The sequence below is a fragment of the Microcebus murinus genome, chromosome 19 (genome assembly GCF_040939455.1).
Source record: "Microcebus murinus isolate Inina chromosome 19, M.murinus_Inina_mat1.0, whole genome shotgun sequence".
Classification (NCBI taxonomy): domain Eukaryota; kingdom Metazoa; phylum Chordata; class Mammalia; order Primates; family Cheirogaleidae; genus Microcebus; species Microcebus murinus.
In genome coordinates, this window is record NC_134122.1 from 37729318 (window position 1) to 37740927 (window position 11610).

Sequence of the window (11610 nt, forward strand, 5' to 3'; positions counted from 1 at the left end):
ACCTGCCGCTTGAGCTTCCTCTCTTTCTGGGCTCCATAGTAAGTGAGGATTTTAAAGCTGGGGCACCACCGTTTCAGCTCCATCTCCCAGTTCAACATCACGCTGGTGGGAACAATGATTAAATGGGGACCCCAGTTACCTGTTCAGCAGAAGAATGACAGATGGTAAGGAAATGTAAACGTCATGGTTCTGGTTCCTCACGGATAACCCTGACCACCCTCGGTCCTTCAATTGGTACTTCCTAAGAGTCCTAACACCTATGCTGTCCCCTCTATACAATTACTGACCAGAGTCAATGAAGCTACTAAGACAGCACAACACATCAAGTATTTCACCTTCCCACAGCTGAAGTCACCACTAAACAAGCTGCCTGGGGACCTGGCCAAGAGACCCCAAGAAGGGCCCTGCCTAGTTACCTTTCTCACAAGCCAAGTGGGCAAGCAGGGAGATGGTCTGGATTGTCTTCCCAAGCCCCATCTCATCAGCAAGAATGCCATTAAGCTTCTTCTCATACATAGTAACCAGCCAGTCCAGCCCAATGTGTTGGTACTCCCGGAGCTGGCCTCGCAGAAGCAGGGGGATGGGCGTCTTCACCTGGCAGGGAGGAAAGGAGGTATTATGGTGGAACTTAGGTGTCTGTCACTGGGAAAGAGGACTAAGTCAAGATATGAGAAAGCAGAGGCTAGGGCCTGGGGATACCTGGGTAGTAGCCAAGGTGTAACCCTTGGGCTGGAGACTTTCTGCTGCTGCAGCGATATCAGTAATTTCCTTCTTAGGGCCTAGAGTGGTGGTGGGCCCTGGGGTGGGAGGCCCACTGCCCCCATCTGCCTCACTCTGCTCTTCATCTCGGGCAAGCAAGTACTCCACCCCAAAATCATCATCTTCCTCCTCTTCCTCATCTGCTTGGCTCTGTGACTGGGCATCCTCAGACTCATTAGACTCAGATTCCTCTGATTCTGAACTCCCACTTGTTTCTTCCTCCTCTGAATGCTCATCTTCCTCATCCTCACTCTGGTCCTCAGCAGAGTCTACAGCAGAAGACCAAGAGTTAGTGCTCATATATCTGCTCCTCCAATCCCTGCCCTCCCCAGCTCCTGCCTCACAACCACACATTCACCTGACTGACTACTACTATCCTCTTGAGGAGCCTCTTCAGCTTCTGCAGTCTCCTCTGGTTCACAATCAGAGCTGTTAGCATCAACCTCCTCATCTTCATCTTCCTCTTCACTGCTCCCAGAGCCTGGGGCAGAGGCATCAGATGCATAGGCTCCTGCATACTGCTGCAATAGCTCCTCCATAGATAGCTCACCTGCAGAAGAAATGAAGGATAAGCTTTTGGTTGCTCTGAGGGGAGAGGAAGAAGGAAAGATTTGAGTGGTGTCAGTTCATTTTACCTAGAAGGCTAGGGCTAGGTCTGAGTGAAGGTAAAGAGTTAACTTGTAGCCCCACAACCTTGGCTAAAATCATGGAAGATGCATCAACCTGGTGAACCTCCCTTTTAAGGTTCAGGTCAACTACTGCCAATATCCTCTTACATTAGCTTTTCCTTCCTCTGTGCTCCCATATCACTTTGTTCAAACTTCCATCATAAGTGCTCATCACTTTCTACTCAGGATTATTCCTAAGTCTGTTTTTTGTCATTAGACCTGGAGTTTCTCCAGGGAAGATGAAAAGTGTCTTATTCATCTCTTTAGCCCTGGTATTCTGCATAGAGAAAACACCAAGAGGGGCTGGGCGCAGTGGCTCATGCCTGTAATCCTAGCACTCTGGAAGGCCGAGGCAGGCCGATTGCTCGGAAGTCAGGAGTTCAAAACCAGCCTGAGCAAGAGCGAGACCCGTCTCTACTATAAATAGAAAGAAATTAATTGGCCAACTAATGTATACAGAAAAAAAATTAGCCAGGCATGGTGGCGCATGCCTGTAGTCCCAGCTACTCGGGAGGCTGAGGCAGAAGGATTGCTTGAGCCCAGGAGTTTGAGGTTGCTGTGAGCTAGGTTGACGCCACGGCACTCACTCTAGCCTTGGCAACAAAGCAAGACTTTGTCTCAAAAAACATAACAAAACACCAAGGGGGTCCCTCAGTAAAATGTGTCGTGAATGTCACCTTCTCGAGCCAACTCGCTCAGCTCCATGGCATGATCCACCTCTCCTTCCAGCTGCTCCTCAGCTGCTATGGTGTCCTCTTCATCCTCCGCTAGGAGAGCAAATGAAGCAGGATTAATAGGGAGAGAGACACAGGACACAGTCCAAATGAAAGAAGTGAGAAAGCCTAAAATATTAGGTCCAATTAATTCAAGGAGTAAGGGGCAAAAGAACAAAGAAAACAGGCCTGACCTTCATCCTCATTGGCAGTAAACTCTTCATCATCTTCATCTGGATGCCAAGGCTGTTTGTTTCGGTGTGTGACAGAGGAAGATGGGGGCTTTACCTGTATGGTGAAAGATAAAAAGGGAGAAGGGCGGGGGCTAAGATTAGAGTAACAGGAGAAAGACAAAGTTGAGCAAGAAGTCACAGAATGGTCTCTGTCCCATTGTCTCTGTCCCATTGAGTGATAGCTGCCACTGGTACAATCCCAGGGCAAGGATGCAATCAAGGGTTTTCTCTCAGCACCAGCTACCAAATCCTAGCCCCACTGCCTTGGGGAGGACCTGTGAAAGTGCTGGGTAAGAAATAAAGGCCTGAACACCAATCCCATGCACTCAGACATATAAACAAACAGAGCACCAAGTCCAGGAGAGACTGCAAGGTTACCACCCCTGCTCCCAAACTACAAGCCAGGAAGGGAATCTTAGAGCTATTTCACAGAAGTGGCAAGTAAGGGCCAGAGCAAGCACTCTTTAAAGATCACATAACAATTTAGAGAATAAAGTATAATATACTCTTCCACTATAGCATCAGAAACTGCCAATTACAGAATTCAAAGTGCCCCAAATCCAGATTCTTCCTTAGCTATCCCCAAATGAGAGCCTGATTATCCTTGAACAGGAAGAACTCCCCAAAACCACAACCAACATCACAGCCCAGGAATCAGACCCTGAACCTCTCCCTCTGCTTCCACTACGAACACTCCCTCCACCCCTTCTGCCTATACCTCCAATACCTGAGAGGGCTCTTCTTCAGCACCTTCTTCAGGCCCATCTCTGGTATCACTATCATGAGATGAGGGGGTATGAGAGGGGCTGGAAGGCCCTCCCAGCAGCTGAGGGGGGAGGGAACGGAGCAGCTCTTCCAGAGGCAGTTCTCCCTCACGTCGAAGCAGCTCAATCTCACGTCTCTGGGTCTCTGCATCATTGCCTTCTTGTTGTTCTTCAACCTCAATCGTCTCCTCATCATCCTCTTCTTCTTCCTCTTGGGGCTGGAAGTCCCCATCTATAGCAGGAGAACAAGGTCACAAAGTCCACGGGCCCTGCAAGCCACAGGGTGGGGTTTTCAGCTCTGGAAAGGGTACATGGGGAAGAGTAACAGGGCCAAAGAGAATACACACCTTCATCATCCAGCCGGGAGGCAGGGGGTGGAGGACTAGAGGCAGCTGAGGAAGAGCCGAGGCACGGGGAAGAGCCCGCTTTGCTAGAGGCTAATGGCTGGTTAAGGCTCTGAGACAGAAGGTCCGAGTACTTTTCAGTTTGCCCCACAATGAAGTCCAAGTGCAAGTCCAGGGCTTTTTTTCGCTTTTCCTCAAGCCGGGATTGTTGCTTAAATTGCACCACCTGCCACAGTTGTGAAAGGGACTGGTCATCGAGATTACTACTACTTATGTACTCTTTTACCCAACATTTAGGGAAGTCTCCTTTATGCCAGACTGTGGGCTGGCCTTTGAAGAGGGAAGAGTTAAATAACTTTAAGGGGTTCATAATTTAACAGGACAGTACTGAGGAAAGCATAAAGGGAGCAAAGGGGAGAAAAGAGCCAGCTTAGCATCAGACAACTGAAGAAAATTTGCAATCTAGACCTGGATCTTTTTTTTTCCCTGAAGAGATGGGGTCTTGTGCTCACCTTGGCAGCACATATACTAAAATTGGAATGAAACAGAGAAGATTAGCAAAAAAATTTTTAGTATTAAATTTTAAACAGATGGGGTCTTGCTACGTTGAGACCTCACAACTTTGAGACAAGGCCTAAGTCCTGGGCTCAAAGCAATCCTCCCACCTGAACTTCCAAGTAGCTAGGACTATAGGTGTACGCCATGGCGTCCAGCGATAGCCAGATCTTAAGATAGGTAGGTGTTCCTTAAGTGTGAAGAGAGAAGCATTCCCAGCAGCAGAAAAAGCATGTGTGAATGGCCAGGGATATACAAAGGGAAGATATGTTTGAAGTGGAAGGCAAGAGGAAAAGGAACTGGCAAGAGGCAAAACTGAAAATATTGACAAAACCCAGGTAGTACTTGAGAAATAACTACAACTTAATATGTGGGCAATGGGGACGTCGATGGTATTTAAGCAGGTAAATGTCACAAATACGTTTTAGAAAACACATGCTAAATTAAATGCTCTGCATAGGACAGATGGCCTAGTGGTGTCAAGAAGTACTATTTTCAGATCTCACAAACTTAAAAAAAAAAAAAAAAAAAGAAGTACTATTAACAATCACCAAGGCAGGGCCCATATTTTGCCACTACACATTTTTTTTCCTCACAGCGCTCAATACTAAACATAAATATTTATATTTACATAAATACACAATATAAATATCATTAGAGTTGCTTGAAATTACAATATTTATTCCTGCAGGTATTGGGGGGAAAAAAAAGAAAATGAAATTATAATATTCCCTCAAGGAGTTGATCATTCCTACTATCATGCCATCCAGCAATCTAAAACAAGAATGAAATTATAATATTCATTCCCTCAAGGAGTTATTTCTACTATCATGCCATCCAGCAATATAATCCCAGGCCATTTCCATTTTCCAATCCCTGCTGCCTACCTTCTCCACATTACTCCAGAACTGCCTGACATCCTTGGCCATGGTGGAAGCGATTCGACGCAGCTTGGCCTGCTCCTCCCTACGGGCCCGTTCCTCTTTCTGCCGCTGCTCCTCATGGTGCCGGATCACCATGCGAACCACCTATGGGAATGAGGACCCAGTATGAAAACATGCAAAGCCAGACCTCCCCACCCAGTCACGCACCCAACCAAAGACAAAGAAAATAAACAAGGCCAAGAAATCAGGAAAGTCAGAGTTTGCCTCTTAACACCTATGCCGTTCTGTTCAATTCCCTTCCAAATAACTCACGCATCAAGAAAAAACAACCCGGAAAAGAAAATGGAAGGTGGAGCCACTTGAGAACATACCTTACGAGCCACACCCCGTTTCCAACGGCGCTCCTGAGCAAAATCAGCAGAGAGCCACTGCATCTCTTCACATAGATAGTCCCAGTGGCCTTTGGGGCGAGGGGGCTCTGGCACCTTAGGCAGCCTCTTCAGTGACCAGAAACCCTCCTTCCGCAGCTCAGCAATCCGAGTTTCAATCTCAGCCTCCTAATGAAAGAAATATAGGGTCAATCAACAATTCCCAGACACATATACCACATCACTATCAAGGCTGAATTCCTGAGCACTGACTGAGCTAAGTGTTTTATGCTTGTGTTTAGTCCCCATACCAATCCTACAAATAGGCTTCACACTCTGATCAGATGAGGGAAAAGACATCAGAGAGATTAATTAATTTGCCTGAAATCACAGCTAGGAATCAGAGCTAAGAATCAAAAATAGATCTGAGGACTCCAGACACCAGATTTCATGCTCTTTCCATTATTTCATACAATCTCCACACCTCATAGACATATGTGAGACTTGGGACAAACATACCCTAAGAGGAGCACCCCAGAGAAGCAGGGAATGCATGCTTCCTTCTTGACTCTAGATACAAGGGGTTGTCATCACTATAGAATTCTACTTAGAGTACATTCATGCTGAATTTAAGCTTAGAAATATGCTATAAAGCCAATTTACACAATCTTGTTTCTGTTTTAATAAATATTATTTTTGGCCGGGCCTGGTGCCTCTCATCCCTGTAATCCTAGCATTCTGGGAGGCCGAGGCGGGTAGATCTTTTGAGCTTAGGAATTCGAGACCAGCAAGAGCGAGATCCTGTCTCTACTAAAAAAATAGAAAAATCAGCCTGGCATGGTGGCGCATGCCTGTAGTCCCAGCTACTTGGGAGGCTGAGGCAGGAGGATCGCTTGAGACCAGGAGTTTGAGGTTGCTGTCAGGTAGGCTGATGCCACGGCACTCTAGCACAGGCAACTGAGTGAAACTGTCTCAAAAAATAAAATAAATAAATACTATTTTTGTAAAAGTACATGTTTTTGTGTAAAAAAAATACTAAAAAGTTTAACAGCAGTTAGGTACAACAAAAAGACAAGCTGGTCATTTTTACCAAAATTTCTACATTAATTATATCTCATGATAAGAAAAAATAAAAGCATTTTTCTTTAACAGAGGTGACTTAAACTCAGGATAACTTGCTCATCTAGCAAGTACCAGAATCATCTGGAGGGCTTCTTAAAACAGATTACTAGGTCCCAACCCCAGAGTTTTACAATGGTAGCTTAGAGGAGGGTACCAAGAATTTGCATTTCTAACAAGTTCCCAGTTGATGCTGATGCTGCTGGCCCAAGAACCAAATTTACCACTGAATAAATGTAACACAAACTGCAAAATAGAAATAAGTAGAAATCAGTAAATTTTAGGAATATCATAGTTCACAAAGCATTTTCATGTCTATTTACTCCTTTAATTTAAACTTCATAACTGCCTATATACTATCATAACATCCCTATTTCATTTAAAGCAAAGTAAAGTGAGGCACAGTGTTTAAGCAATGTCCTCAAAGACATATAAGTTAAGGCAGAGCCTAAACTCTAAGCCCACAACAAAAAATAAAACAAACACAAAATATCCATGGGATATGAGAGCTCAGGGAACAATTCCCAAGAATCCTCATAGGCTTTCCCAATACATACGTGCTTGGCCTGCTCTGCAATTTCAGCATGGCTCTTCTCCCACTTTGGACCCTTGTTAGTCAGGTCAGAAGCCTGGGGTAAGCTGAGCCCCTCCAGTGGTACTGTGGCACCATCTGGGGGGCCTGGAGGTCCATCCAGAGAGGAATCTTGAGCTATGTGCTGGGGGGAGATGCCGCCTGCCCCACTAGAGGCTGGGGAACTGGATGAGGCAGGGGACACAGGATTGCTGCCTGTCATGCCGTCCGACACCATCTAGAAAAGAGGAAAATGGAAAAAGCAAATACTTAGCACTCTGCTAAATGTTTTTTTTTTTTTTTTTTTGAGACAGAGTCTCGATTTGTTGCCCAGTCTAGAGTGAGTGCCGTGGCGTCAGCCTACCTCACAACAACCTCAAACTCCTGGGCTCAAGTGATCCTCCTGCCTCAGCCTCCCAAGTAGCTGGGACTACAGGCATGCGCCACCATGCCTAGCTAATTATTTTTTTATATATATATTAGTTGGCCAATTAATTTCTTTCTATTTATAGTAGAGACGGGGTCTCGCTCTTGCTCAGGCTGGTTTCGAACTCCTGACCTCCAGCAATCCACCCGCCTCGGCCTCCCAGAGTGCTAGGATTACAGGCGTGAGCCCCCGCGCCTGGCCTCTGCTAAATGTTTTAAGTACATTATTTTTTTCTATCTTCACAAGAAAAAACTGGAGAGTAAGACATCAATCTTATATGTATAAACACAAATGTTTAGGTTAAAGTTTAATATGGGACTCAAGGTAGCAGAGCCAAGTTTATAGTAAATGCTTGACATGCAGGAATTATGTCCTGACATTTACACAGTTCCCAAATTCAAAAATACTAATAGAACATAAGATTTCAAATTGTGATCCTTTCAGAGCCTCAATAATTTCACTCACAGAAATAACTCCTTATCTTTTCCCCCACTTTCACAGCAAGTATGGCAGATTCACCTATGCAATAAATCTGAACTACCACTAAAGTCAACAGACACCAAAAAACCCCATGCCACTTAAAACCTCTTCACTGGAGAGGTGGAGGTTGGGGGAATGGTCACTGTTCTCACACACCCACACATCACCTTACAAGGTACTGCATAAGCAATAACGAGTAGAAACAAAATCCTACTGAAACATCAGGGTACTCAAGGAATTCACGAAATTCATTCCAGGACATAAGCATCACACCACACCACTCAAATTCCTACCTCAGTTAAATGACAAAAGACTATCCATCACAAATTTTCCTACATGCTCAGAAAATTATAAATATCAAATCCGTAGACATCAAAAGCCTTCTGTATATAAACCTAGATCTGTCCAGTTCTGAAAGGCATGTTTTTCCTACCACACACACTTCCTTGGTATGAGAAAAGAATGAACATTACACACCAGCCACAAGGCTTATCCTGTTCCAGTTTTGAAAGAAGTGAACTATTCTCAAAGTATATAGTCTTAAAGGCGTGTTGCCCCAACCTCCATTTCTAACCTGGATTAATTCAACCTTTTTTTTTAGGTAATAAGAAGTCTTTGTACTCTTGGAAATCAATATTACATTAATGTCAAATAAAATGTGAGTATCAAACGGGCATGACATACTACAGCCCAGCCCACGTTAAGTACCAAAGATACTCTAGACTCAACTACCCAATAGCTAGAAACTGCCACATTTCTTCCACCTCAAACCCAACAATACACAAAGCAGAAGCAAAGAAGAAACCCTCCCCACTTTTGAATCTGTGCCTGTACCTGCTCTTGATTACTGAAGGAAAAAAAAAAAGAACAAACCTGTGTCTGTAGGATTGGGAGCTGAGGGTGAGCAGGGGAGGGGCTGCTCTGCATGGTCCCACTCCCAGGCTCCTTGTTGGATGCCTGAAGAATGACTGGGTCGTTATCACCACTGCTGCTGGCCGAGGGGCTGGCGTCCGGCTGCAGGGCATGCTGGGAGCTGGCCTCATTCTGGGCCACCGGCCACCGGGACCCACCTTCCAGGGCCCGGGGCCCACCAGGGCGTCCCAGCCTCCGCTCAGGTCCACCAGCCTCTGGAGCACCTAAAGCAGGATTTTTAAAAAGGGTGTAAATTGGATTAAAAGAGATTAAAGAATTATTTGGAAAAAAACAGGAATGACATTAAAGAATAAAGAATGGTGATTATAGCCTACATATCTTAAGCATTTACTATGTGTCAGACACTTTCTGTTCTACAACCTTCACATCTATCTACTCTATGAACAAAATACTTTTCACACCATACTAAATATATATTTAGTTTTTTCTACACACTGAGGACAGAGCCACGTAGAAAAGATCCCTGACCTAAATGGAGCTTACATTCTAATATTATCTCTACTTTTAAGTTAGGAAGTCAAGACCTTACAACTTACAGAAGATCACACAGTAAGGAAGTGGTAGAAGGAGGACTTGACACCAGATAGCCCGATGTCAAATCCACAGGAGAACCTGCTACTCTCCCTGTTAGAGCCAGGGTGACCAAATATTCCTCAATCCACAGCCCCAGTTATGCTGCACTACTGTAAACAAAACTTCCACAGAAAAACATGTGCAAATATTTCCATAGCTCTCTAGAGTGAAAAATCCACAAGTGCTGACCTATAATTTTTTTTCATTATCTCAAACATATTTCCCATTAGCCTCAATACAAAAAATGGCATCAAACTCCTCACCTGTGTGAGCTGAGACCACACCCCCTGTGAAAGTCTGCACTTCCACGGTGCCGCCGTACTGAGAGGAATCACGCCTGAAATAGAAGAGGAGGAAAACAGCAGTGAGGAACTAATCCACATTTGAACATCCATCCAAGTTTACTACTTACTTCAGCTTTTTGAGACTTTTAAATATACCCAAATCAGTGCAAAGGCTAAGAAAAGAAACGCTATAGTAGGAGAAGCTCACATTTCAAATTAAAAACAATCATGCTTTGTAAAAAAAAAAAAAAAAAAAAAAAATTCCGTAGGGACATAGGATTCTGCCTGGAGGGGGGAGAAGTGACGCAAAAAGAAAGTTCAAACACCTGCAGTGGAAAGGGCTCCAATTACAGAATGAAGGGCAAGTAATAAAGCAAAAAAAAAAAAAAGCTGTCACATCCAAAAGCTCAAAAAGGTGCTGGCTGCCTGCTTGCCTTTCCAGTGACAACTGAACACAGTCAGAAGACTGGAATTCCCAGGAAAAACAAAACAAAACATGCTGGCCACAGGAGAATCCACCCAGGATTCAGGGTAGGGCCCTGTGAATCCTATACCTGCGCCATGAGCCACTTCACCAAACACAAGAACTACAACAGGAGACATTAAGAAGCAGTCAAATGTGAGGGAGGCCGCACTGCCAAGAACCATGCGCCGGAAAAAGGCAGGGTTAACCCACACAAGGCCCGGAAGTGTTTCCCCAGTGTTTAAGGAAATTCCTTAACCATGGTGCCGCCTTTGATGCACTCCCTCCACAACATATTCCCGGGAACCGAGCTAGTCAGAAACCAAGAAGCCTGAACTCTTGACCCCAGTCTTCATCACTGTCTCCCAACCACTCCCAGCCAACTGACCCGGCGTGACCCCTGACCTCTGCCCAAGTTGCCACTAGCCCTAAGATAGCCCCGCCCCCTCTTAGACTCCCACCCCACCCAACGTGCGCGCCCGACTGGGGGAGGGGCCCGCGCGTGCGCGGCTGGAGGTGAAGTGAGCCGGCTGCGCGCACGGCCCGGGGGCTCCCGCCAGAACCCAAACCCAGGCACCCATGGGTCGCAGACTCAGAAGCCCCTCATCCAAGCCCGTCAGGGAGCACCCCCATCACCAGACCGCGAAAGGCTGAGAGAGGGAGGGTGCGTGCCGCCAGGTCCTGGTCCCCTGACTGGACATGGTGGGCGCGTGCCCCGACTACTCGTCCCACGCCCCCCTTCCTCTTCCCGCGCGCCCCTCAGGGGGGACTGGGGTTGGTGGGCGGGCAAGAGCGCACCTGGGTCTGTCCTCTCAGGGCTCCCTCGCTCGCTCAGACACGCGTGCGCAGAAGGGCGGGAGAGGAGACGCGCCCGGGCCCAGTGCCGGCCGGCCTGACCCCCTCAGCCTGTCTCTATGGGCGCGCGCCGACAGCCTCACGCACCGGCCCCGGGGCCCCGGCTGAAGGTGCGCGCGCAGCACCCCGGGAAGGTGGGAGGGGAGGCGGTGGCGGAAAGATGCGCGCGCAGTCACCCGTCAGGGGAGGGGGAACTGTGGAGTGTCCGCCATCTTGTCTCCCTCTCCTTACCTGCGTCCTCGGGGGCGTGCGCACCACCCCCCTCCCGTCGAGGAGGGGGGAGGGCCCCCTCTTGGCCGCCGCCTTCGCGGCCCTTAAACTCCCCTGGGGACCGCGGCTATTGCCACCGCCTTGCTGCCACTGCCACCTCTCACGGCACAGAGATGCGGACGGTGGGTGGGGAAAAGAGGAGACGCTACTCCCAGCGAACCGCCGCCGCCGCTCCCGAGGCCTCACCAAAATGGCCGCCGCCGTCTCGGCCGCCACCACCACCACCACAACCACCACAGCTCGCTATCGCTACCGCCGGCGCGGCCCGTCCTCTCGCGAGAGACAGTAACTGGAGGTCGGGGGGCGGGGAGGCTCGCGTGTTCGCGTAGGGTGCCTCCCGAGCGCAA

General features: G+C 47.3%; 1 protein-coding gene and 1 non-coding gene across 4 annotated transcripts in view; both read right to left on the minus strand.

Moving 5' to 3' along the window:
• Nucleotides 1-11594, minus strand: part of SRCAP (Snf2 related CREBBP activator protein) — a 40006-nt gene extending 28412 nt beyond the window's left edge. The window contains exons 1-14 of one of the 3 annotated variants that reach the window (XM_075995421.1): nucleotides 11450-11594; nucleotides 9655-9728; nucleotides 8759-9021; nucleotides 6965-7216; nucleotides 5292-5477; nucleotides 4924-5064; nucleotides 3485-3707; nucleotides 3101-3369; nucleotides 2335-2428; nucleotides 2105-2194; nucleotides 1118-1309; nucleotides 700-1028; nucleotides 417-594; nucleotides 3-139 (exon numbers count right to left, since the gene is read on the minus strand). In XM_075995421.1, the coding sequence (XP_075851536.1) occupies nucleotides 3-139; nucleotides 417-594; nucleotides 700-1028; nucleotides 1118-1309; nucleotides 2105-2194; nucleotides 2335-2428; nucleotides 3101-3369; nucleotides 3485-3707; nucleotides 4924-5064; nucleotides 5292-5477; nucleotides 6965-7216; nucleotides 8759-8812 (2145 nt within the window). In that variant the 5' untranslated portion in view covers nucleotides 8813-9021; nucleotides 9655-9728; nucleotides 11450-11594. Of the gene's footprint in view, nucleotides 1-2; nucleotides 140-416; nucleotides 595-699; nucleotides 1029-1117; nucleotides 1310-2104; nucleotides 2195-2334; nucleotides 2429-3100; nucleotides 3370-3484; nucleotides 3708-4923; nucleotides 5065-5291; nucleotides 5478-6964; nucleotides 7217-8758; nucleotides 9022-9654; nucleotides 9729-10936; nucleotides 11164-11224 lie in introns of those variants that run through there. The other 2 variants (XM_075995419.1, XM_075995420.1) reach the window with 2 other exon arrangements.
• LOC142862503 (small nucleolar RNA SNORA30/SNORA37 family) lies at nucleotides 2535-2663 on the minus strand. The gene has a single exon (XR_012913589.1). It is a non-coding gene; the product is annotated as a small nucleolar RNA SNORA30/SNORA37 family (small nucleolar RNA).
• Nucleotides 11595-11610: the final 16 nt, after the last annotated feature.